This window comes from Tremella mesenterica (assembly GCF_000271645.1).
Source record: "Tremella mesenterica DSM 1558 unplaced genomic scaffold TREMEscaffold_6, whole genome shotgun sequence".
Classification (NCBI taxonomy): Eukaryota; Fungi; Basidiomycota; class Tremellomycetes; order Tremellales; family Tremellaceae; genus Tremella; species Tremella mesenterica.
The window spans coordinates 1,253,188-1,278,622 of record NW_006711230.1 but is presented as its reverse complement, the minus strand read 5'-3'; the positions used below and the strand labels follow the sequence as shown (position 1 = coordinate 1,278,622).

The 25,435-nt window shown below is 46.5% G+C and overlaps 7 protein-coding genes across 7 annotated transcripts; all 7 read right to left on the bottom strand.

Annotated features, from left to right (window-relative positions):
- Positions 1-489: 489 nt before the first annotated feature.
- On the bottom strand, positions 490-3,400 carry TREMEDRAFT_74070 (uncharacterized protein; the record flags this gene model as incomplete). Its single annotated transcript, XM_007005193.1, has 11 exons — positions 490-1,332; positions 1,474-1,534; positions 1,640-1,722; positions 1,907-2,015; positions 2,151-2,198; positions 2,338-2,445; positions 2,495-2,548; positions 2,601-2,625; positions 2,672-2,725; positions 2,865-3,013; positions 3,111-3,400. 11 exons carry the CDS (start codon positions 3,398-3,400, stop codon positions 688-690), a joined length of 1,626 nt encoding a protein of 541 aa, XP_007005255.1. The 3' UTR covers positions 490-687.
- A 181-nt stretch (positions 3,401-3,581) lies between these two features.
- On the bottom strand, positions 3,582-4,661 carry TREMEDRAFT_39462 (uncharacterized protein). The gene is made up of 3 exons (XM_007004925.1): positions 4,552-4,661; positions 4,276-4,382; positions 3,582-4,155 (listed from the first exon to the last, which is right to left on the bottom strand). The coding sequence occupies exons 1-3, from the start codon at positions 4,638-4,640 to the stop codon at positions 4,052-4,054; spliced, it is 300 nt and encodes a 99-aa protein (XP_007004987.1). The 5' UTR covers positions 4,641-4,661; the 3' UTR covers positions 3,582-4,051.
- A 210-nt stretch (positions 4,662-4,871) lies between these two features.
- On the bottom strand, positions 4,872-5,357 carry TREMEDRAFT_62962 (uncharacterized protein; the record flags this gene model as incomplete). The annotated part of the gene is made up of 1 exon (XM_007005106.1): positions 4,872-5,357. One exon carries the CDS (start codon positions 5,355-5,357, stop codon positions 4,872-4,874), a length of 486 nt encoding a protein of 161 aa, XP_007005168.1.
- Positions 5,358-6,484: 1,127 nt separating this feature from the next.
- On the bottom strand, positions 6,485-9,276 carry TREMEDRAFT_62961 (uncharacterized protein; the record flags this gene model as incomplete). The annotated part of the gene is made up of 8 exons (XM_007005105.1): positions 6,485-6,530; positions 6,606-7,112; positions 7,348-7,377; positions 7,420-7,509; positions 8,237-8,288; positions 8,336-8,402; positions 8,489-8,614; positions 8,821-9,276. 8 exons carry the CDS (start codon positions 9,274-9,276, stop codon positions 6,485-6,487), a joined length of 1,374 nt encoding a protein of 457 aa, XP_007005167.1.
- Positions 9,277-9,890: 614 nt separating this feature from the next.
- TREMEDRAFT_31078 (uncharacterized protein) lies at positions 9,891-17,208 on the bottom strand (the record flags this gene model as incomplete). Its single annotated transcript, XM_007004838.1, has 28 exons — positions 9,891-10,014; positions 10,334-10,439; positions 10,486-10,510; positions 10,554-10,632; positions 10,789-10,928; positions 11,183-11,794; positions 11,842-11,921; positions 11,964-12,046; positions 12,090-12,126; positions 12,174-12,534; positions 12,576-12,596; positions 12,639-12,661; positions 12,705-12,801; positions 12,844-12,930; positions 12,976-12,999; positions 13,043-13,165; positions 13,214-13,287; positions 13,398-13,524; positions 13,618-13,719; positions 13,943-14,089; positions 14,130-14,191; positions 14,309-14,387; positions 14,541-14,974; positions 15,142-15,385; positions 15,430-15,484; positions 15,718-15,866; positions 16,133-16,364; positions 16,781-17,208. 28 exons carry the CDS (start codon positions 17,206-17,208, stop codon positions 9,891-9,893), a joined length of 4,155 nt encoding a protein of 1,384 aa, XP_007004900.1.
- A 1,983-nt stretch (positions 17,209-19,191) lies between these two features.
- On the bottom strand, positions 19,192-22,236 carry TREMEDRAFT_39460 (uncharacterized protein). The gene is made up of 7 exons (XM_007004924.1): positions 22,009-22,236; positions 21,708-21,800; positions 21,605-21,666; positions 21,444-21,534; positions 21,024-21,327; positions 20,493-20,862; positions 19,192-20,402 (listed from the first exon to the last, which is right to left on the bottom strand). Exons 1-7 carry the CDS (start codon positions 22,141-22,143, stop codon positions 19,229-19,231), a joined length of 2,229 nt encoding a protein of 742 aa, XP_007004986.1. The 5' UTR covers positions 22,144-22,236; the 3' UTR covers positions 19,192-19,228.
- Positions 22,237-22,768: 532 nt separating this feature from the next.
- Positions 22,769-25,163, bottom strand: TREMEDRAFT_62958 (uncharacterized protein; the record flags this gene model as incomplete). Its single annotated transcript, XM_007005104.1, has 8 exons — positions 22,769-22,822; positions 22,905-23,069; positions 23,173-23,265; positions 23,549-23,788; positions 23,835-24,275; positions 24,475-24,606; positions 24,640-25,055; positions 25,142-25,163. The coding sequence occupies 8 exons, from the start codon at positions 25,161-25,163 to the stop codon at positions 22,769-22,771; spliced, it is 1,563 nt and encodes a 520-aa protein (XP_007005166.1).
- Between the last annotated feature and the right edge of the window lie 272 nt (positions 25,164-25,435).

Genomic DNA, 25,435 nt, shown 5'->3' with positions numbered 1-25,435 from the left:
ACATTTGGTAGCAAGAGAGAGAACAATGTTTGTGACAGATTGGTCCCCTGGACTATCCATGTTTTTGCTTTGCCCGCATGTGAATCTCTTGTCCAATCAGAATTTCAGTACTTCTTAGCCTAATCCCTATGCAGTCGACGATGTGGTGGAGTAAGAAGAGGCTCACTTCTAGCCATAGCTAATGCGGTGTCTAAAGCCCAATACTCTCATTTGTTCCCTCAAAGTAGACCAACACATTTCTATCCCGGATTCTTTTCGGCTGTGCAGCATGCGGCAGTGACTTTGGTGACAGTTTTGCATCAACCTGTTTTCAATCCTTCACTCAGCTTCTTGGGTCTTCCACTACAAGGGCTAGACTGGTTATTACCCATCTTGTCTCGTTATCAAAAACGAGACACAGTTTGAACAGAGCACCCAAAGCGATGCCCCACGGAGGTATAGGTGATTGAGGATTCTGATATGCAGTCGATTCCATAATTGAGACAAACATGATGTATAATCATCCATGCGACATGCGATTATAAGTGTCCGACGTATACATCTCTAACTTCATCACAACACCACGTATCCCCTCCATCACACTCCCATTCCTTATCAAATTTACTCCCACGCCACGGTCCGTGGGGAAACTCACGTTACACGAGGGCGTTAACAAGAACGAGAAGTGCGATGAGATGATGATGATGATCAATGTCCGAGGTTCTTCCGAACTCTACGTCCGTCAAACCTCTTAACATCCTTGGCTCTCTTGCACGATCCACCTTCACATCCTCCACCTGACGAAGCTTCATACGCTCCCTCTCCACTATAAGCCGTAGAACCTGAGTACCCAGACCCTGCCATGGCAGTTTGATAACTTCCATAACTCATCGTCTCGGTCGCTCCTTTACCCCAATACGACCAAACGTTCGAACAACTGGCTTGACAGCTTTGTAACGCCGTAGGCTGCGCGTCGACTGCATTGACCTCCGTTTTGGTCTGCGTGACGGTCGAAATTTGCGTTTCGGTCTGTTCCAAGGTAGAGGTCGCGATGGAGGTTTCTATTGAGGTCGCGGTTAGGGTTGCAGTTTGGATCGAAGTCTGGGTTTGGGTGACGGTACCGAGCTTAGTTTCAGTGAGGGTGTTAAGAAGGGTTCGGAGATATGTCGCAGTTTCTGTCTGAGTGGCGATTTCAGTTTGGGTGGCTGTGGAAGTGAGGATTTCGGTAGCGGTGTCGGTCAAGACTGCCGTATATGTCTGAAGTAGGGTTTGAACTTCGGTTTGAGTAGCAGTCTCGACTTGAAGTTGGGTGGAGATGACGGTGTCGAATAAAGTTTTAAGCTGGGTGTCGATCTGGAAGTCAGCGGAAGGTTTCTTCGATATTTATCAAACGGACATTATGAAGCTCGACAACAGGGTAGGTTAATCTGTGAGACAGGTAGAGCTACGGAGGGATAATGGACCCAGAAGGAACTTTAGAGCAGTGACACTCACCTCAGTCTGAACGACAGTGTCCAACTCGGTCTGTGTTGCAGTCAATGTATCGAATAAAGTTCTGTCTGATCAGCACAGACAATTACTTTGTTTTCGTACGGAGGACGTAATCCAATGGACGTGACGATGATCAAGACAGGATATCATAGGAGAACTTTGAACTCACTGTTCTTGGGTGACTGTAGCGGTATCAGTCAAGAAATACGTCTGAAGTTGAGTCTGGACTACCGTCGTAGGTTGGACCTCGGTCTAAATGTCAGTGTTACTTCCGGAAACAATTTGAACCTTGTCACTGATCGGGCTCCTTTGGGACACCATGCACGTTTCAAGGAACCGGGGAGGGGATCAAAGTGCCAATGACGTTGTGAGGGAGAGTGAACGTCCTCGTGGACGCCATCAAGCAGGGATAATGGGGGATGGATAAATGACACACCATAGTATCAGTCATGAAGACGGTCGAGACGATAGTCGTCGGTACCATAACTTGAGACGTCACGGTGGCGTACTGAGTCATAGTCTCTGTCATTGTCTGCGTCTCCGTCCTATGGAGTCAGCTGGTGTTCATAGTCACTCCAAATCATGATACTACATAATTCATCCCTTGACGACGGACTACTCGAAATGGGGGAGGATACGGTTGGAAGTTGGATGGTGAGGAGAAGTCGGGAAGAACTTACATGAACTGTGTCATGGTGTCCAGTTCGGTGTATGTCACCGTAACGTCTCTGTTACATCAGCACGATTCCGAGGCCAAAACAGCTCATGATATGTCGAAAAAAGTTCATTGTAACTTCATATTCCGGCTAGATGCTTGAGGTATGACAGCCATGATGAAAGTCTGCAAGTGAAGGAGAAACTACTAACTCGGTGGCAGTGACGAAATTTGTCTGGAAAGCAGTCTGAACCTCTGTTGATACGTCTGTCTCTGTATCGAACATGGTTTGGATGACCGTAGTGGGGATCGCCTGAGTGCTGGTCCATGAGCTTTTGTCACTCAATTACGAGTAAAATATAAACGTACACTGTAGATAGCTCGGTGGTTGTACTGACAGACATCTCTATGCTGGTCTCTGTGCTGAAGGATTAGCGGACTTTCCCTATCTACAAGTAAAGAGCTGTTAACATACACAGTGCATGTCTCGGTCTCAGTTTCTGAATCAGTCAGCGTGCGGCATCCAAGAATGAAGGAAGAACATACGAGTCAAGGTGTAAGTCTGAGCATAACAGTTTTGCTGGAACACTTCGGTAGTTTCTGTACGTCAGCAAAGACCTAAGAAGAGAACTCTCGATGCAGATGAAAAGATCTAATACGATGGACTGAAGATAAAGATAACAAGGGTCAAGTGGACACGAAGAGGGATATGGACACAAGAAGAAGCTGAGGGACTTACGCTGAATGATAGTCGTCTCATAACAACCCAAGGTTACTTCATACCAAGGGAGTACCTCGCAATAACCACTGGAACCACGTGCATAACCATAACCACACGCCATGGATTGGTAGCCCCATGCAGTGACGACGGGATAGTAGCTGTTTTGTCTGGTAATCAGCTCGTATGCTTCTTTGGAACGATAATTCAAGTTGAGATCTGAATCGAATAGGGGAATGTAGGTCGGGTTGGCGAATGGTCACTCACATGGAAGCCGGCATAACCTCTCCGCAACCCCATCCAGTACATGTATCGCCCGGTTGGGTGACATAAGGCACTCCGGGTGAAGCAGGCGTCGGCGAGTAATATGTCGCAGCGGGTGTCACAGTCGGAGCAGGTGAACCTACATACTCTGCCGTGGCAGTCGGGGATGATTCGACGGTGGAAGTAGCTGTAGGCATCGAATAACCTGTATCACCGGACCATCCTATAACAATTTGAGCCATAGCAGGCTGGGCGATTGCCCAAGCGACAAAAGTGGAATGAATGCGCTTCATGTTGATGTTTTCCTATTTCTTTTTCTCTCTGATACGAATTACGAAGTGACGATTAGATTTTCAACTGCCGGGATGAAGCAGGTGAAGACACGAGGGAGAGGAATGTAGAACCGTCGAGGCTGTAAAGGAGCGTGAACCAGTCCGCCAGTGTCAGTGCCAGCACCAAAGAAAGAGATTCCGGATCGTAATGTTAGAGATGAGGAAGATGAAGAGAAGAATGGTAAAACTTGTCTTAGTGACTCCAGTGCTCCATATGACTAGAGGAGGTTGTCAGGGTCTTGGCCTCAGCGACCGAGGGCGATATGCCTCTGTTTCCATTCAAGGTGGTTTGAGTGCTCGTCGTCGAGGTTTCCAATTGGTTCTAGTGATGATCGTTGCGTTTCTAGGCGAAGCAAGAGGACCCGACGCACGGCCGGACAGTGTCGTCAAGGAGTTTCTGAGGTTGTCAAGGGGTCAATCTTGTCGTAAGGAGACCAGCTGTACTGCTTTCAGGGATGACAAGATTACGAGTACATACGATTGTGGACACGTCATGTGATAGACTGTTGAAGTCTGGATTCGAATGACCAGAGGCCATCAAGGGTCGACTGAGTATGGGGTCACGGGTTTTGAGAAGAGATTGGGTGAGATGATATGACAATGGATGCATGATCATGCCTTGCCGACGGTTTGTTGATTCACGAGCTGATTTAATGCGCTAGCAACATCCTTCTCGTTCAACCCTGACAGACCTGTTGAGCTCTCAACCCCGCGTTCTGGCCGTCAGCCTGATATGATCAGATGAGGTATATTTGATATGAAGACGAGGGATCGACTTAGTTGAGGAAGCGATTGAGAGCCAGGTTGCATGAATGACTCAAGAATGTCTGACTGACCCCATCGAACAAACGCCTTTGGTTCCACACCGGCCGCTTCTCGTATAAGGAATTTGAGATCGGGATTGGACGCTTTGATGCCGGAGTAGGAGGAGAGAATGAATTGCCTGCAAATGTTAGTCCATGTAGCCTAGTAAGTATTCCCGAAGTAAATACCAATACCGGATGATCCGTACAGATCCTTAACCGCGGATCCAGGAGAGCTCCGGAGGCAGATACGAAGGAGACAGGGGGACAGAGATACGGGAAGGAAGGAAGTGGTTCAAAATCACCCACCGAACGCCCTGCGAAGCTGGAGAAGTCTGACAAAGATGCAAACGGATCTCCTTGACTGTCCTGGGTATAGACTTTGCGAGGGTAGTCATGATAAGTGTCGCCGAGGCAAGGTTGATGGTTTTTAGACTCGACTTAGTAGTGGTAGAGTAACTTGCAGTAGGAGAGCAGCGGAAGAGCAGCGGAAGCAAATCGCATCGACTGTGGCATGTGGCGTTCCTGACATGTGGCACTTTCTCACTTTTCACTCGATGCATGTCTACAAGTACGAGTACTCCACTCGTACGACATAACCACTCATACCTTCCTCTCTTCCTGTCCGCTTACTTCTGACCTTGAGGCGTATCAACGACGACCCAACCATTCTCCAGACTCGTGTCTGCTATCGAAGCTGGAGTCTGCCCCGGTGGGTGGTTCATCGGGGGCGTCTCACCCTCATTTGTATCTGACAGACCCGACCCAAGTCCGTCAGACCGATGCTGACCCATCCCTGGTTCTAAAGAACCGTGCTCCACTACTCCCGTGCCATTGTGCATGCAAAGGGCAGTAGATGAGGTCTCTCTGACAGACGGAGCACAAGTTCTGGTTTCGGCTCGACTTTCCAAGATATCCCTCCCGAAGAAGTCTACCAGTTCTTTATCCCAGGGTTTGATGTTGTCACCATCGGGTCGACCACCACCCGGCAAGTTGATCGAATGGACCGCTTGACTTGTTACTCCTGAAGGTAACTTACCACAATCTGGCGTACGAGTCATGATATCATTGTTTCGATCGGTGGAACACGAAGGGACAGAAGATATTGAGGACATTCTGATCAGTTCCTTCAACAGGTCTATTTTCCTGTTGGTTTGGGGAAAAGGTAAGATGCTCTCTTCTCCCTCCTAGATATATCTTGGACCAGAGGATCAGAGCGCCCATCCAATACTCATCAGGTAGTTGAATGGAGAGGGATGAAGGGAGGGTATGGTAGAATTAAGGCTCCTTCTTGACTACAACTCAGCTCCTAGGCAGGGAAGGAGAAAGGGAGGGGAACAAACGAGGTAGGGGGACCGCGGCGTTTGATACGTTCTACATCCTGCGTATTTTTGGGAAGCTTAACGAGCCGACCTCGCTTCATCTGCTAGGAGATTATCCTGTCTTGAGCATTGTCTAGCGGAGAAAACAGGAGAGCAGTCAATCGGTGAGGGAGGTGGGGAAGTAGTGGAACGAATGGTGTAAAGGAGTTTCCCACGTCCTTCGCGTTCCACAAGAAACCAGAGGGCTATTGAGTCTACGAGAAAAACAGATAGGTCTATATAGTGTGGAGATATGCATGTCCACCTGGAGACAATAGATTTTACGATAGGAACTGCCGGTGAGTGAAAGGCTCGAACATCGGTTCGTAACGAATTCAGGCGGGAAAGGATGTCGAGGTAGAAATGAAACGGATATACAAACATATGCATCCTGATCTTTGGTGCTAAGCTCTTATATTGTGTTGTCTATTTGGTGACCTGAGTTCAGCTGTTCAGAGTTCCTTCGTTCCCCTAAGCAGCTTGAACAAGCAGTATCTTTTTTTTTCTTGTCATATCATGAATGTTTCACGGAGATTTCGGCCAAAAGCCCTTACCCGTATTTGAGGAGAAGGGTTGGAGTCTGAAGGGAGATCTACGAAGTAATCCTGCGACTGTGTGCAATTAGGAAAGTAGCAATGTACTTGTATTTGATTAACGACGTTGAGTCCCTTACGTTTGGGACAGACACATGAGAGGTGTCACCGACAGGACGGACAGAAGTTCAAGTTCATCCGACCTGGTCGCGTCACATCTTACTACAGGTGAAGCTACAAAGTCACGTTTCCTGCTGTAGGCTAGGGTGTGTTGGCACAATTTCTTGAACCCCTATTAAGCCTGGACATTGGGTACCTTTGGGAGGAGCCGGGAATAGTGTCAGCAAATCAATCTTGCATGGTGAGTGAGAACTTGACTTGTGGGACATAGACTCTAAAACCATGCATGCCTGCAAACCCCTCACGAAACATTTGCTCATCTGGTGACTGAGCTACATGTACCACTCACCTCCTGTGTGCTTGACCATGAGAACTTCTGGGGCGTAGTGCAGACCTAGGGGTAACTTTGGTCCATTCATTTGCCAGATCATGTGGTCTCAATGTTGCAGCTGATGAATAGGTATTCTCCGCCCCAGAGGCTTCCTGCTGCCCAGTTGTATCAGTGACCCGGGAGGTCTTCTTCCCAAACCCATCATTGTGGGATGTAAGTGCAACTTGTTGATCATTACTTGAAGCTTTATCATTGGATGTAGCTTCTTGCTCATTTTTCTGAGAGAGTGTAGTCGATCCATTCACATCAGATGAGGAGAGAGCATTGACAGGATTGTCCAATTGGGTCTCGGGATCGAGGACGGCAAACAAGTTGGAAGATGTCAATGTGCGACGGGGGACGAGACTGTCTTTCCAAGCAATCCCCCGAGTTCTCCCTTGGGTAGGTGCCTGGGGTTTTAGGTATGTGGATAATACTCCCCTGGCCCCTACTTCACTGACCCTTTGGGTGCAAGCATTGTTTGGTCTGCAGGTCAAGCATAAAGCCATCTCCCTGAGAGACATCATCAACTCCGGACTTTCAGGTCCATAGTTTTGGGAGTAGAGTCTGAGTATCTCAGGTATTGAGATTCTTCCCCTTGACCTGTACCTATCTGCGGTAGTAGAGACGTGTTGAATGGGACTGAATGATGATTGATTGTTTTCCGTATTGTTCATTTTTGTGAGTAGGTTTACAAGTGGCAAATCATGTCAATGCTCACTCAATTCTTATAGGAAATTCAGAGCCATAACTGTAGTTGAGTCTAGGCCCAACACAGACTCATCCTGGAAACTCAGCATGTCCATTCCCACGGACAACTATGGCCTGGATGGTCCGCGCGCCGAGGGTGACGTCAATCTCGGGGAGTTGAGACGTCACCGTTCTGTCTGTTCACCTTTCCCACACTTCCCTATTCTCTACTTGTGGGATTCTAAGGGGCTATGCGTCCATCTCATCCTCTTTGACGTGAGAAGAGGGGAGTATGACGAGCAGCTTGATGACATGAGAAAGGTCTGGTCAGGTTGATTGCGTATGGGATTGAAAATAGGAAACGATAGCGATTTTGATGATCCGTCCGGGATCCTCTCCGTATGCCTGATCATTTCTATGACTCCGTCCGTCTATCTTGACTTGAGACGGGGAACAAGAATGTATATCAGATCTTATAATGTTTTGACTATATAGCTAAGTAAGGCGCACCTTACAATCTTCACCTTGATCCCAACAAAGTGGATGTTGGGGAGCAGGGTGAGTTTCGGTTGATGGGTAGGGGAGATACATATGTAGTGTAAGATATGTGAGCTGAAGACGGTACCCGTTCGAATCATCTCGCTCAATTAGTGTGAGAGTTGGGTATGGAGATCACTCAAAGAGCTACTTCTCAGGAGCACCCAATTGCGTGGAAGCTTACAAGAAGAATATGGGGTAGCAAGGGACATGGAAGGGAGAGACAAATTTTTGGGTTGAACTGAGACGGAATATCAGAAGTTCGAAAATGGGGCCAACCTTTTGTAGGTTGTGAGTTCAGCCATTGTCAGCAGCTGAACTTCTATCCCAGGACAATAGTAAAGTGATTGGTCAGTTGAAGATCATAAACTCTCACAACTCACACTGCCTGCTGTCTTTCTACCTTCTCGTTCTTCTTGATTCCTCCAACCTGCTCTACAACGTACTTAATTTCTCGCCATTCCCCTACCGCAACCCTTGACTATCGGCGGTTCGACCAGACATGCTGTGGAATAGGGCCAAGGGTGGATTCTCGAAGATCGAGCTGATCTGACAATAGCTACTGGCTTAGATCAAAGAGTCAAATAGTCCAGCAACCCCGGCATGTATAGCTTGCATTGAAGGGTGATACCTACAGGACATGCATCATGGTCTAACCTCGATGCTCTCGTCTCGTCTCTCGTCTCTTCTCTCGTCTCTTCTCTCGTCTCTTCTCTTGTCTCTTCTCGAGTCATGGCTGTGGCTATGTCTGCCCCACAAACCTGGCTGTCAGTAGAAGTAGCTCTACTTTGACATTGCAAAACGTCTTGTCAAGGAGTAAGTCACCAGCCATCACACTCCTCCAGACATTTGGTGATGCATCCTCCACATTCATCGTTTCACTATGTGACAATTATCTGGCTATTTACCTACATCATTCTCGTTCCTTCTCATTGTCTTCTGAGTTCGGAATGTCCGAGCTACCAACAGGCGCGCGCTCAGTGCCAGAAATAGCATCAGAAGCTGCTGAACTCTCTCCGGTCTTGTTGCGCCTCCTTCGAAAGTGTGCACTCTCAGACATTTCCATTTTGAAATCACTCGAATTTGGGCTGCTCCTTACTTTGCTTGGAGCGGCGTGAGAGCTAAGGAGGCCACTTTCCAATACAACAGCCTCTTTGTCTGAGTCACGGGTCAACATCTTTGAAGTTGCCGTTGCACTTTTGGGCGGCGAACCATGGCTTAGTGCGAGTAATTGATCTATCGAATATGTTGTCTTCGTAGGAGCACTATCGGCCGTGTCGGGGTCACGGTCTATGGAGAATTCTCGGTCTTGCTCCGGTAGTTTCTCTGCGGTGTTTGATGGAAAGTACTCCGTCTTCGGGACTGCCGAGGGCTGTGTCTCCTCAGCAGTGTGGGTCAAGCTAGTGGAAGGATGTGTTGTCATGTGTACCAATAAAAGTTATCGTAGGATGGATGATGGTTCAGTACTCCAAGAGTGGGCTAGTATTTATGTGAGAAACAAACTTAAATCTGAAATTCATTTTGAACCCAGTATAAACGTTCCCTTGTTGATGAATAAGGCATTTCACATAGGAGATCTACCTCATTAGTCCGCAGACGTGAGAAATGGAGGATGAATGAAAGGTACGTCACCGCCTCGATCCCATTTCCCCACGACCTCTAGATTGACGTGGGAAACATGTTGAGGCTATGCGTCGATCTCGATCTTCATTTTCCCAATGCCGTCCGGCGTTTTTCTCAATCAAAACTTTGGGTGTGAGACTAAAATATCAGAGGTTGAGAAAGCGGTGAAGGTGAGAATTTTACGGTCGGATCATTGACCCTGATCAAGAATTATCGATCAGTCCCTCAACATGGATGATTGACGATTTTGTCGATGGTTATCGGGTGGACGAGATTCGTATTCGAGTGTTCTATACCAGCGCTCGTTGAGCTTTGCGAGTATCAGTAGAGTCAGTGGGATCGATCGAAAGTTTGTAAGATGTATGGTCTTGTTGAAGGAAATCGATACCAGAAATGCATCCAAATTGATACAACTCACCATTGTCTAGTTCGGAATGCTATACTACCCCAAGCTACTATCCTCCAAGCCACCGCTACGGCAAGCATGATTTCGACATATCGAGCCGTGCTAAGATCTTTCCATCCGAACAGGGCGAGACTGAGTGTCAGTATGTTCAATATTTCTCTCACGTGACATTTTCGTAGCTGATCATGTCTTCCACTCCCCCTCCCTTTTCCCCTCTTTCAATCTTCTCAAATTTGAGACGATCTTTCCTCCGAAAGTTGTTGGTGGTACGGCGGAATTATGTTCACAAAGACGAGATATTGGAAGAACAAACCAAGCGGGTAGAGGTTCACAAAGGGTAAGACATCATGGAATTGGAGAAAATGCAAGGTGATATATAGGTTTGTTGAACCCCAAAGCTTAACATTGAGGGAAATGATTCGTAAGTAGACAGGTACTAAGAAAAACTCACAGTTGATCTCCACTTCTTGCGATACACACACCTGACTGTATCTCCTCGTTCGTACAGTTAAACATTAACCCCAAACATTCATTGATGATCTGCACTCTTGTTGCGGCTTTCCGTCAGCTCGAACCCCATAAAATAGTATCAGACTAGCTCACCTTTGGTACAAAACGCCCATGCAAGCTAGAATCAGCTCCGGAGTGTGGATAAGAGGGACGTGACTTACACCTCCCAACCAAGCGGGTAAAGAAAGGGAGACGACACCGCTTATCTGTCCAATGATGGAGAGGATAGTGGAGACAACTCTAATCAAGTCAGTGAAGTGCTTACTACTTTTGTTTCCTTCATCACGAGGGGTGTACCAGATGGGGAAGATCACCAAAAAAGACGGAGAGGAGTGATCGGCTGGTAGAGCAAGCAGGGAGTTAGAGAAGAGGCGGAGGCAAGGCAATAGTACTCACGTCACTGTCAACCCTTCGGTATTGATCCAAGCGCCAAAAATCATGGCGAAGCTTTCTCCCATGTTGGTCATGGCGAAGATGGTAGTAGCGAATTCGAAATAAATTCTAGCGGAAGTCTGCATTCCTACTCCGATGTTCATCTAAGTGTTAGTATACTGTTCTCCATTCTACTTCATTCTCTTCTTGACATTCTTCAAAATAATTTCATAGTCGATCGGATGTCTCATGCTGTGCAGTTTCCACAAAATGGAGGAAGCTCTTGGAAAACGAACAAAAACCGTGTGATGAAAAAGGACGATAACAACTGCAAAGAGGAAGAAGGGTGGAAGAAGAGGAGGAAGGTAAGATAATCGCCAAGGGGAAAGAGGGAAAAGTTATTACTTAAACCACTCACAATAGCCGCATACCCACAAGCAGCTAAGACCTCCATCCAAATCTCCACCAAAGTATAATAAACCACAAACGTCCCAGCAGAATATCTCGCACTACTTTGACTTTCATGTAGATATAAATTTCTTTCCCCTGGAAAGATAGCCATAGCATTTAACAATCCAACAAAAGCTATAGCTGAAGTACTTTCGATTGTAATACCTATTCTATCTTGTGCACCAGAAGGTCCATGTGTTAAACGTTGAAAAAATAAAATGAACATTGCTCCTAATAGTGGAGTTTGGAATAACCTATTGAAGAAAATATCTTTTCTTCTCCAGAGTGATTTCCAATGACGTGATAATACTACTGGTAAAGCTACCAAGATAGACGTAGTTCCTGATCCTCTTGAAATGGTAGTTGAACTTGAGAAAGGTTCCACTATAGTTTCGGTTTTACGAGATCTCCAAAGGGAAGTTAAATGGGAAACTCGGGATAAAGAGATCTCATGTTTTGTGGAACGAGGATCTATCGAGACTAAATCTAAGAGATGGTCGGCAGGGTTGAAAAATTCCGATGGCATTGGATGTCCTATAGATGTAAAATAATCCACTGCTGAAGAACGTTTACCACTGAACTGATATCTCAGCTTTGTGACGTGAAGTAAAGGGGGAAAAGACTAACAGCTATTATACCACCTTTAGCGAGAAGAGTCACATTATCGGCTAAACGCCAGATATCACTACGAGGTTGATGGATGGTCGCTATCTGTTAGCTTAATAATGTTACTTTGGACTTCAACTAACCTATGACCGTACGACCTGAAGCAGCTATATCTTTCAAAACTTGCATAACGCTGAGTGCTATACTTGCATCTAATCCAGATGTCCTACTTTATCAGCTTCCGTTGAGAACAGATGAGTAAGACTGACGGTTCATCTACCAATAAGACGGCAGGATCGTTGATCACTATTTCATCAGTTCGACTCAATATTGGAAAGAAAAAAACGGCTCACTCTGCACAGCTAACGAAAGTCTTCGTTTCTCTCCACCTGAAATCCCCTTTAACAACGCTCCTCCGACTGGTAGGTCGGCACAATCCTTAAGACCAAGCATCAACAGAACAGTTTCAGCTCTGGCGATCTTTTGTTTCTTAGGCATTTTATTTGGTAATCGAAGAATGGCAGCATATCTTAATGTCTCCCTCACGGTCAATGACGGGAGATGCCAATCATCATCTTGTTCCACAAAGGCGATATTGGATTGGGAGGAAGTAGATGCAGGTTCGTTGGCGAATAACATATCACCCGTTCGGATGAAACGAGCAGAAGCGCCAGCTTGAAGTTTACGACCAGCAAGAAGTTGTAATAAAGTGGACTAGAGGTTAGCTCGACATTCATCATATCCTGAGAATTCACTTTTCCTGCTCCGGACGGTCCCTAAACATCAGCAACTTGTAAAGAGAATACTTATCAACATACGAGGATGGCAGAAATCTCTCCGGCTGGTGATGTTAGCTACTTCCACTTCTATAAGAGGTGACTGACCGGGAAAGCGAACTGATACGTCGTCGAGAATGACCTTTTTGCGATCTTTCATCACTCCCCTACCACGACGCTCCCAGTTGAGTGTCAAATTCCGAACCTATCGTTTAGTATCAGACATATAGTGACACGTTCGACTCACCTCGACATCTATACGATCTCTGGTCATATGACTCTCTATGACATCTGTCTGCTTGCCACGATGATGCGATTCGATCTCCGCTGCATGCTAGAAATTCAGCACCCTTTCGATTCCATGTTTAGGTGAGATCACTTTCACGCCTCCTGCGGGGTACACCTGGACGTAAGCTGGGGGTAACGGAACGTAAGTGAAGACGTACCCAGAGAACCAGACAAGCCAAGGCATATTCAACCAGAGCGAGACCGATTAGACCTCCGAACCAAGCGCCAATGTTGATGTCGAGACTAACATTCAATCCTCGCAAAACGTTGTTACCGATGCACTATTGGTCAGCAGTGAGTCCGCGGACAGAATCTTTAGTCAAGCGTACCTGGTCTAGGTTGGCCGAGGAGTCAGGAGGACAGTGAAAGGTCCTATCTTTGAATTGTGTCGTTGCGAGTATTCCTCGACATCAGCAAACACCACAAATACCATTCGGAATTCGGTTGCCATTATCTTAGTGCCCTCCGGACGGTACCACTTCAGAAGACAAAATGGCTAAAACAGAAGCTCACGATAAGAATAAAAGTACGGAGAAATCCATCGGATCCAAGAGACGTACACTGGCACATGTACCCTTTGCGTCAGCTCACAAAGCCGATGTTTACTTTCAAGACTCACAGGATAAATCCCGAAGACATGCTACACCGTCAGCTTCATCACGCGCCTGAAGCTGTACTCACATCTGAAATAAGTTGAGAGCATTCCCGACCATCGACGCAGCGGCAAATGAACGAAGTAATGACGCCTTTCCTCAGCTTTATCTGAAGGGTGTAGGACGGGATGACATACCGACAGAAACGCCAAACCCTGAACACAGTATTGTACAACAACAGTCTAGGGATTAGCAGATGTACACTTGAAGTATGAGGTCGGTGTGTTAGGCCAAAGATACCGCGCACCCCAAAGAATCTTCACTGCATCAGAGTACAGGGAGAATCATTCATAACAGGACCGAAAGTGTTTCCGCTGATTATGATTCTTTACAAGTATGGATCGAAAGGTACGGCCATAACAGGAAGGGATGAATTAGCAAGAAAGTGAAGACGGATAGACTTACAGAAGCAACCACAGTGAACAAATTCCCAGCTACATCATCTTTCCTCAAACCAGCGATGAAATATAGTAAAATCGAATATATAGCTGGTGATAAAGTACTCGGAAGGAAGAACGACAACCAATCAGAAATGACATAAGGTATCACATCCTATTTTGTCAGCCTTGTTCTTTCTTCTTCCGAGACTTACATAGAGACGATCTTCACGTTCTCGGTCAAAGATGATTAGGTCGTTACAAAATTTCCAGATCCCTAAATTGGAATTAGCTTAATTCTTCGTCATAATCTAACTCTGGGAGATGGTCGGCTTTGGCGAAACACTGGTCGGGGGTGCGTGGACGAAAGAACAAAGAGGTATTGAAAAATCACAGAACACTTGTTGGAGGTAGAGAACCCCAGGGATGAATTGAAATGTCAAGTTTTTGAGACTTTGTATACCCGTAGGAGTCTTTTTCGTCAGCCTAGACCCGATAAATAAACCCATTCCTCATTAAAATCATCATGCCGTTTTGACTGGGTAGGATCTCAGGATAAGGGGCCGGGGAGGATGAGAGGTGTGAGGGGAAAGAGAGGGAGGGACAGGAAGAGGGAAACGACGTACATCTGGAAGTTGATAGAAAGTGACACCCATAATAACACCCAACAATATAGCTTGACATAACAAACCTATCAACTGTGGGATATTCCTATAAACATTCTTATGTGCTCTGGCTAATAGGACCCTCGTTTGTTTTGAAAAACCAGGTCGTTGAACATCTTGTACCGTACCATCCATCTGACCTGTGATGACCCGATGTAAATCATCATTAATCGAATTACCTCCAGGACCAGTACGAGTATTGATATTTTGTGAATCATCAATACGACCAACGGAAGGATTATCAATCCTATAATCTAAAGGTTCTTTTTCAATTATAGTCGTCCATGTTGAATCTCTTGTTTTCCATGAATCAACCAGAAATTTGACACGTTGTTTTGTTATTTCTTCTTTTTCGCCATCTCTATTGTCGATTGTGGAGATATCAATGAGGAAGTCTAGAATGTCAACATTGTCCTCACTTTTTGTCACAATTGTCCCATACTCGGCCTACGTCTGTGAAGTTTGGATGACTTATATGATGCTGCAAGATATAAGATGGTGTGACATGACAGGATTATGGAGGATGAGCTGGGAGTTAAAGAGACGTTTTGAGAACACATACCAAGGGGATTCACACCTCTATCTACCGTATGTCCTAATGATGAGAACCAGCTTAAACAATCTTCCCTCAAACCGGAATATACAATTTCGCCTTTTGACAAAAGTGCTATGCGATCGAACACAGAGAAAGCGTCTGATCGTGGAGCGTGAATTGAGAGAATGACAGTACGGCCCCTTCTTGCTAATTGAGAGAGAGTAAGAAGGAGGAGGTAGGAAGTGAATGCGTCAAGACCTGATGTGGGTTCCTTGGTTGTGAGCGTCACGTCGAAGTTTTGGGAAAGAGACTCACGTCGAGGATGAGGACGCTGGGGAGGGTGACAAGTACACAGCCTATGGATAGTCGACTGGAAGTGAGTTAGAGACTGTAGGATTGGTCTGGTGTCGAGCACTGACGAGCAAAAGGACCCCCGCGTTTCTTTTTAGACCAAATGGAAAAGATCGATATGAAGCCCGAGAGATGGAAGGGGGTTCCAGTGGGTAGACGGAGTGAGGAGGTCACAAAAGATGGGATGACACACGAACAGGATATGGCGAGGAGGTATGGAGTTGTCGAATGATTGAGATGTGAAAGACCTACCGCTTCTCTCCCCCGGAAATCCCCTTACGTAGGGGACCTCCTACGACAGTGTCCGCTGCGTCACGTAGACCCAGTTCGTCGATAGTTTGCTCCACTATCATATTGACTGATTCATGACTGAGGGTAGTCGGGAGTCTGAGACGAGCGGCCTGATCGTCAAATTCTCACTCTTGACCAGACTGATCCAAGTCAGTTCAAGAGAACAAAAGCAATTATCAAACACATGATTTCTATCAGAAAAACAACTCTCTCTCATGCCCTAACTGAACCTCGGTAGAGCGAAGACGGTTCCCATGGTTCAGGAGATTGTACACGACAGTGGATAATGCTCTTATACAAGAGTTGTACTCTACGAGTAGTGTAAGGAGAAAGAAATGAGATCATAGATGCAAGGTGAAGGAACAAAAAGACTTACATATGTCAAAGTCTCCCTCACCGTCAGATGCTCGACCAAATAATCTTGTTGTCTTACAAACCCTATTCTCCTTTTGACTTCATTCCTAGTCAATTGTCTAGCCGTATCCACCGCTGGAACAGATCGAGAAGAAGGGTAATATCCTACTGTACCATCTTCTATGGGCAATCCAGATAAACGATGGGCAATAGCGTTTAAGAGGGTTGTTTTTCCTGATCCACTTCCTCCTAGACTGGGAGTCAGCCAAGCTCGCTTTGGTTTGTCTGAGGGGAAGCCGGATGTTGGTCTCTCTTTAGAATAGCGCCCCCCCCTCTCTCCCCGCTCTCTGTTATAGAAGAGACGGGACAAGGGAGTGTATTCTTATTTACATAGATTAGAAGGGGGAAAGGTGTGGTTCGTGTCGAGCCAAGGGTATAAAGATTGTCTCGGCGACCATTTTGGAGTCAGGAGCAGATGGTATGGTGTGGCAGCGGGTACCCATTGTCAAAGTCAGTTATGATTTGGATGTAAACGATGGTATGATGATACCGACCCAAACTACCCACGAAACCTGAAGAAGAGAATCGGTTATTGTTCGCCCAACAGATTTTGGTCTTTGAAAGCGCCGGGATAGGTAGGGTCATGGCAATTGTTCAACAACGGACTCACATAGCTAACATCTCTCCAGAAGAACATGAACATCCGACATTTTTCAAGATCCATCTTTTCCTTTTCCCCCTTTCTCCTCCACCTTGTTCCCCTGCTCTATCACCCTTTTCCGTCTTTTTGCTCAGACTACTGAGATAATTTCCGATCCAAGGGGGTATCAACCCCCCTCTTCCTCCGGGAACTCCCACTAAGAGATTCTCAACTCTCAGGTCGAAAGGTAATGGAGGAGGTAGGTTCAACAAGGCGTTTTCATCAAACGTTTCTAATGGCGGTTGTTCAACGGGCCAAGAGGAGGTATTGTCATCAGGACCAGACTTGGTTTTCTCCTGGGGGAGAATATCTCCTTCGAGAGCTGATTGAGAAGCCGGATGTTGATGAAAACTGAGTCGATCGGCTTGAGAAGATCTAGAAGGTGATTGAGGAATCATCTCCGTTCTTTCTGGAACAGGGTGGGAAGTTCCTCGTGATTCCACCATTGCGGCCAGCGACGATCGTAAGACCTGACTTGTGGTTGAAAGAGAAGAAAGTGGCGAGTGACCGTGTGGGAGTCTACTACTTATCCATCTTTTATGTCTTACGTTGACGTTACAAGGTGTACGGTGTGGTACGAGTGTTAATGTATAGTCATAACGTGTTGTTAAGATGACACCCGAATGTACAATCGAAATGCGGGGACGAGTTAGGGCGCAAATAGGGGGGAAGGGCGAAAGGGGCGCTTATCATCGGTTCAGGCACAAATCAAGTTCCCATCGGAATCTTCGGCGCCCGCCCGATCCAAATCATGATCGGTAGAAGTGGCATTCGTGACCTTGCTTGCATCCAGTATGATGACACTTTGAGTGAACATTTCTGTCTTTCCCTTCATGGGCAAACACAGCTTTAGCAAATCCTTCACACCTAGTCTTCTTCAAGAGTATGGTATAAAAGTCAGTTGACTAGTTACTTCTTCCTTATCATCTTACATGTCATCAACACTTCTTACATATCCTATACCAGCAGATCAAAGAAATATAGATGGTCAAAAGATATGTGAGAGTACTCATCCTGATGATGATTATGATATTTGGTCCCTTCTCTGTCAGTCAAACTACTCATTTGACATCTTTAAAAACCCAGATCTTCAGTTGACGATCCCAAGTAACCTACAATTTCCCACCTCAAATGATTCACCTCAATCTACCATTCCACCTTGCATCATGCACCTTCCTCATACCAGATATGAAGCCATCACTGACGATACCGGCGTTTCCATAGGGTATCTTGGAATCCCAACAGAGTATCTAAGAGACCTGTTGACAATGTACTTACCCTACATTGATCCGGAAATGAACATGACATTGAGTAAAACTTGTTGCAGAGTGAGAATTACAATAAAAGATCTGAGTGGGGCAAGTAGTCAAGCAGTCATTAAGGTACCCAATCATCTGAAGTTCAGTTTGAATTTCAGCTTGTTCTGGGACTCTCACATAGACAATACAAAGTTCTTCAGTTTGCAGGTCCTCTATAGGGGCCGTAGAGGCCCAAACATTGATGCCAGGCGGATCGAGTTTGGAGCGACTGTTGTTCACAAATGGAGTCGACTGCTTGAGTCTTTCCCTCAGAACTCGGTTCCAACATTGTGAGTCTGAAGAAAAGGGGGTTTGACCTCTCTGAGGATGAGTGTTACGAGGTAACAACGACTCGATACAGTTGAATCAAACTCGACGGATTAGGATAGAGAAAGGCGGGATTTGGAGGCAGTGCTGCAATTAGGTAGGGACGGGTTTTCCCTTTTTGAGATTTCCCCACTGGGTTTGCTCAAAAGCGGTTTTTCACCTGTCCGAGTATGTACATAGACGCTTGCAGTAGGACGGAGAGGAAAGACACGGATCCCTGTAGATAGTATATAGTACAATCAGCAAAGTACCAACTTTGCTGATTCTTCGATGTCATTCTTTAGCTACATTGTTTGCAGAGGAGACACGATCCATCACATAGCACCAGAGACACATAGATTTCCCCAAGACTTCCATCGAGTTCGACCCAACCTGCAACCTAGTCATCGAGTTTCCAGTACCATTACACCGAGGATGAGAAAGGAAAGTACATGATTGTGAAGTGTCTTGGCACGTGCCTTCATGTATCAAGTAGGGGTTGTCTACATTGTTCTGACCGCTGAGTCTGTGAATGGACCAGGTACAATCTGCATTTGTTGATGCCCAGCCCATGTGATATGCATGACTCATACTTGATGTCTCTGGTTCCCTCATGGTGTAACTACGGCCGCCCTCTGCTGGTCCCAAGGAAGGAAAGTCAATAAACTTGAGAACTCTTCTGAATCAATGTGGTATTCTACAAGTCTGTTTATACCCAACTAGCTAATCGTCAGATACAGAGATCCCATCTTGATGGAGAGATATGTCGATCACATTGAACAGAGCACACGGGCAATGCATACATACACAAACATCACCCCTCCCCTGTCCCACTACCATTATTGTCAGATGAAACTCCTTGATCTTCCCCCTCCCAAGCACTTTTAGCCCTACTCAACTCTCCTATCAAACCCCATACCACCTCGTCCACATCGCGTAACAACCTCAATCTATCGTCCAAAGCCTCCCGTACGTTCACAGGATGTCGACCCCACGAGGTTGTTGGTCGGATGAGGGGTTGAGAAGATAGAGGAGATAGGAGGGGGATATGTAAGGGTTGAGCATCCCAGTCATCGGGTATAGCTCGTTGTTTTCCTTTGGGTGAAGCAGTATCCGATGACGGATTGTCAGAGGCCGTGTTGACAGCAAAAGGTGGGATAGTAGAATCAGGATTGGTGGCAGAAATATGGGGTGAAATGGTGGTAGGTTCAAGAGGTGAAGACGGTCTTGTTCTCATTTCTCCAGGAGGGACCAAGCCTGATCTTCTCATCGCCGCCTCTGCAGCGACCCTACGAGCGTCGTTCTCGATACCATTCGGAGCCGCTGGAGCGGGACCTAAAGGTGGCCGGACAGCACCAGTGGAAGTGAAGATGACAGGAGGATTGGAATGAAAAGGTGTGGTAGCACCCGAAGGACCGGATACATTCGGTGTTTGATCTTGACTGGTTTGAGAGGGATTAACGAGAGGTTCATTTGCGACTCGTTCAGGAGGTTGCAATCGGACTCTGTTCGAGCTCATACCACCAAGCGATGGCCGGGGAGTCGGTGCGAGTCCTGTTGATAGTCTGACCGGGGTGGATTGAGAAGACCTAGGAGTCGCACCGAGTAACGGGGGAAAGAATTGACCCGGTACAACTCTAGAGCCCCAGATTGATCGCTGAATCTGGCCATCGACGCTATCGTTTGCTTCGGCGGCATTCGTAGTCACGACGGGTGTCGTATGTTGAACAGCTCTCTGAAACTGAGCGTCGGCGGCTGCTTCTAGATCCGCGGCTATCGCGGCACCTTGACGTGGGGGTGGTACACCTGCAGGTGTCGGTTGGTCTGGATTCTGGGCAAATCGAAAAAAATCTTCGTATGCCGCTCTGAGGGGTTGATTGTTATTCGGCCCTGCGTTGACCTGCGGGATAGCGCCAGGTGCCGGTGGGGCTGGTCTACCTGGTCTGGCGCTAGGTCGGGTAGGGGCTGTCCTCAAGACGTCTCGCCGACTGACAATAAGCAACCGACTTGGCTACATGTGATAGATATCAAGAAAGGAGTATGTGCTTTTGATGAATGGGTCAGACAATATTACTTACCAAGTAGGACAACTCTGCTGTCTCTCCAACCAGCTTCGCAAACAATGAAAGTGAAAGACATGTCCACAAGCCAGCTTCTTCGGCGTCTCATTAGGTCCCCCATTACCTGCTCTGTCCTCTTGAGCAGCAATCATTTCTTCCCTGCATATGATACAAGTCCTATCACCCGACCGTTCCAGTTCCTCCGCCGTGGCGTTAGGATACAAAGCGTCCATGTCTCTCGTAGCTCGACGATAGCGGATAAGATCTCCGCAGCGAGAGAGAAAGGAACGGAGGGTCATGTAGACGTCTCGGAGAATGTGCAGAGGGAGGCCGTAGTGCATTAGGATGACAGCGAAGAATGAGAGGTAAGTGAGGAGTTTTGTAAAGTCTTTCATTGTCAGCTACTTTTCATCTTTCCGACTTCTAATCCTTCTTTTTTCCTATCCCTGCCTCAACAGGCAAGCCCTCGCTATCTCTGCCAAAATCCTTGGGGAACAGAGATATACTTGTATGGTGAGGGGTTGAAGAAGATTGGTGAGCGAGACTTACCAACAGCAAGATCGATATAAAACAGATACATCGACTTTTCCTCCCAGCTTGGGGCATCCGCCCTTCCCCTGGCTCTCCTTAAATCTATCAGACCGATCATGTACCTGGCAAAGGTGCCAGAGATAGAAGCGAGTAGAATCATGAATTCCGAAGCGAAAAGGATCATGGCTGATGGTCCATCGAGGATGATCGTCTCGAGAGAATAAATGACGAGAATCATATCGACTGCAGTGAGGAGAGAGATGATGGATGATATTCTGAGATGATATGTAATTGGAGGGCCGGGAGGAGGGATTTGATCCATCTGAACGTCAGCCGTCATTGACATACTCATCAGTCCCTCATGATGAAACGACACGGTCATCAGGTAGAAGAGAGATGAGACATGGATATGAAGGATGAGAGGAGAGAAAGACTTACGTAGTCGACACGATCGGCAGTAATCCAATGGAAACATTTGAGAAATAAGAGTAAACTGTACATGATAGCGAAAGGAGCGTTGAAGTCGTCTCTGAATTCGTCAGAACGATTTTACTGACCATCTCTTGTACAGGTCGTAAAGTTGGGAGGTGAAGGCTCACCGGAATATTGTCAATGCTAATAGAGACTCAGTCAAGAACAACCATAATCTTTCAAAGAGGTGCTGTTATTAGCATCTAGATGGTGAAAGAGGAAAGAGCTCACTTCATATTCGATAGGTCGAAGTCGGCCGAAGAAGATGGTTTTGAGTGCAATACCAAGGCAAATGACGTTAAAGAGTGCGAAGTTACCCAGGATCTGGGGGTCAGTCGACATCTTCAGTTTCGTCCATAGTCGTATATCCTCCACACATGCTGTCCCAGATCCCGAAGACGGGACTCTGTAAGCAACCGACGGCCACCAGCACTAGTCGTACTGGAGCAAATGGCAGGACAAGTGTCAACCTCGATGAAGTAATCAAGTATGTATGGTGATATATCGAGACCATCGGAGGGAACCCACTCACCATCAACGCCCCACTACTTCGACCAACCGCGACAGCAGCAGAAAAGAAGTTAGGTCTGCTCTTTATGGCAGAAGTGACCACCACCCCTGCCAGAGCAGTGGAAGCTAGACCATATGCCGCCAAACGTCGGGACATTTTGTCGATTCTCAAGTCTTTCTACCTCCAGCCTTGAGACCGTCTATCTTTCAAGCTACTCCTCAAGCTCTATTGTGAGTGTAAATCTAGGTAAACATGAGTCTATATGGAGAAAGGAAAGAAGGTAGGAAGGAGTCAGGTGAATTGATGGATGACGTGGCGAAGATACGTTTGTGGCACTTTGAACGAATGTGGCGAAAACCTGATTCATCCCCCTTATGAAACATCTTCCTACTCTACATGCAAATGTTAGACTTGCAAGGTACTTAGTCAGTTGCCTTCCAGTTACCCTGTGACAGAGCTCTCAATACTTTGGATTCTGATTCCTCTTTCTTATGCACTACTGAAGAAGCCTCCGGAGTATTATCCACCCAGATCTCAATCTCACCATTCTTATCCATCCCGCGAGTTGCCTGTTCCTTGGGTGACACATTTGACCTCGAGTGGGACCTTTGAGAGACAGTACGGGACCCTGTGGGATCATTTGTGGTCATGGTATCCGGTAAATATGTCCTGTCTCCTCTCAAATATGCTTCTAGTGCATTGGACCAATTCGAACTGGTAAGTGGACCTCCTGTTGGTGGGGGGTCTTCTTTCCCTCCCCTTGATGTATCTGACTGACGGGTTATTCGAACCACTTCAGAGCGAGATTCTCCGGGTTGTGTTTCTGTGTTTTGTTCTGTACCATCATCTGAGGCAGAGTGGTAAAATGTCATTGACTACAAACGTCAAAACCATACGGAAGTTTGAAGGGTGCTCACCTGATGATTGTCAGCCATGTTGATGCAAATTGTCTGGTGGAGGTTATTGAGGTAGCTTGAGGTCACTTGAGGTATCTTATACACACAGTCCCGTTCAGGCAGTGGGGCGTCTCGCTTATAAGCGATTATCAAGAGGATAGAAGGCCAAAAGCGGAGTGAAGCTTCCTTTCTCGTAGTCGAGGTTGACACATGTATCAGCCAGATAGATGAATTGAGATATTCTTCATTCCCTTTCCCCAGGCGACAAGGAGCCTTCTTTCCTACTCACTCTAATAAGGATCATATCAGGAAGCCCGTGGAGCACACACAAAGATGTGGAGATTGAGAAGATTGTCTTATCTGTCTCATCAAGTGGCATTTGCTATGGATCAGTCAAGATAGTGTTTTCAGCTGCAAGAAGATAGCATATAAAATTAAGAATAAAGTCTGATAATCAGGCCTGGATGAAGTATGTACTTTTGTATCTGATCACAGTTCTATATACGATTGCCGTAATGAAAATTCACGTCATCCTCTACAGGTGATCCTGGACTCGCCATAGTGCCGGGTAATGGAGCTCTAGTCCTGGAACTCCTCCTACTTCTATTGGTAAGACTATCCATTGAATCACGTCTCGCAACTCTCTCCTCCGACCCCACACTCACCCGGGAATCAATTCTAGTCACTCTTTCCACGCTTTGAGTACTTTCGGCAGAATTGGTCCTTGTCAAAACCAAATCAGCTCTGGTACTATCCCCTGAGGGGAGGGGACCGATGTGTGGGAGAGATATACTGCTGTCACCCGAATCTTTTTGTGTGAAGATTGGTGGAGGTCTGAATCTTCCAGTAGAACTTATCCTTCTCATTTCCAAACCCCCACCATGCTCAGACCCCTCAGGTGTGTCCTACCTGTCAACTGTCATCTTTGGTGTTCCGGGAAGGGGAACTTACGGGATCTTCCGGATATACAAACATTATAGCATCATCCATTGCATCATCTTCAAGCGTTTTGGTCTCATATGGAGTACTTGATGGTCTCCTTTTTGGATGTTTTGCGCTATGCAGTTCAGCCATTGACTTGGTGTAGGGAAGTTCAGAGCTTGGAGAGGATACAGGCTCGTTAGTTCCAGGTTCTGTGATTTCTTCAGGGATGGGAGGGACGGTCAAAAGAGTGAGGTTGGTAGCGGACCTTTGAGGAGTACGAGGGGAGTAAGTCAATACTGGAGGATCTTCTTTGGCTGAGGAAGATGTTTGTGTAAGTTCAGGGGAACGAGGTGGACGTGGTGGAGGGGGTGAAGTAGGTGGATGGAATGATTTGCTTAGAATTGCCGCAGTTTCTGGGTCTAGTCCCAAGTCAGTGGTGGATTCTGGTTGGTTCTGGGACTCCATTGTCTGCTTGTTAGTCTGAAGGACTTTTGGTCATACCTAATTTGTGGGCAGTGTTTTGTCTCACCAGTGATCTTGAGAAGTTGAGAACATCATCAAACTGTGAGAGTGACAATGACAAAGTTCAGAACGTAAGACTGCATGAAAAATCTGAGCAGGAGAGGAAGAAGGAAGAAGATTGTAAGCCGGGAAGAATGAAACTTACATCCCACGCATATTCAATGGTATTGTCAATACTATCCCTTGGAAAACGTTGTTGTGCACCTTGAATAGGTAACTGAAGACTGAACGGTCTGCCCCCTTCCTCCTCATAAGAAGATAATGCTTCTCCAAATGTCTGAACTGGTATTTGGGGTGGCTGATCGCTCACGTGTACACCTTGAACGGGTAGAGCAATACTATGATCCGATAAGGGTCTAGTATCATCAGTGGTAACATTTACACTCATCTCATAGCTTTCTTCACCCTGATGAGGTTGCAAAATCCCCGCTGGTACGACATTTACCAAGCTGGATGTTCTAGTTTCATCTTGATGTGTTGAAGAGGGGAAACAGCAACATATTGTACTTCCACGTTGAAGGGTTTGAAGCCATGAACGATGTTTGGCTTTTTGGGTGGTAGGTTCTTGGGTGTTGACTTCGGTGACGACTTCTGTGTTGACTTCGGTGTTGACTTCGGGGTTGACATTGCCGTTGAGTTCGGTGTTGAGACCAGTATTGAGGGTCTGGGTTGCTTGACGGGTCAGGGGCCACATGGCGGGAGGAGGAGTGGGAGCCGTACTGATGACTGATTGTTAGCAGCTTCATTCATGTGGAAGAGTCAATCCAATCTTGGGAATTTACGAAATTGAGGGGAAGGAGGTTTAGACTGACCTGAAGTTGAAGAAGGTTCCATGTTTTTTTCTTTCTACACACACTGATTTGATGGTGGAAAGATGAAGAGGAGAAGTGGGCGGTAGAGAAGAAGTAGTCAATTAGTAAGAAGAGATGTTTCTAGATGATTAGCGGAGCGGAGTCGATGAATTACATGTCAGCTGATTTCAGAATGAAAGGATGAGGAGATGACACATGTGAGAACGAGGATTACACATGTATGTGACTGGGCGCACGGAAAAAATCGTCATCTCGCTCAAAGCTGAGTTTCGAATTATAATCGGCTCTTGAAGA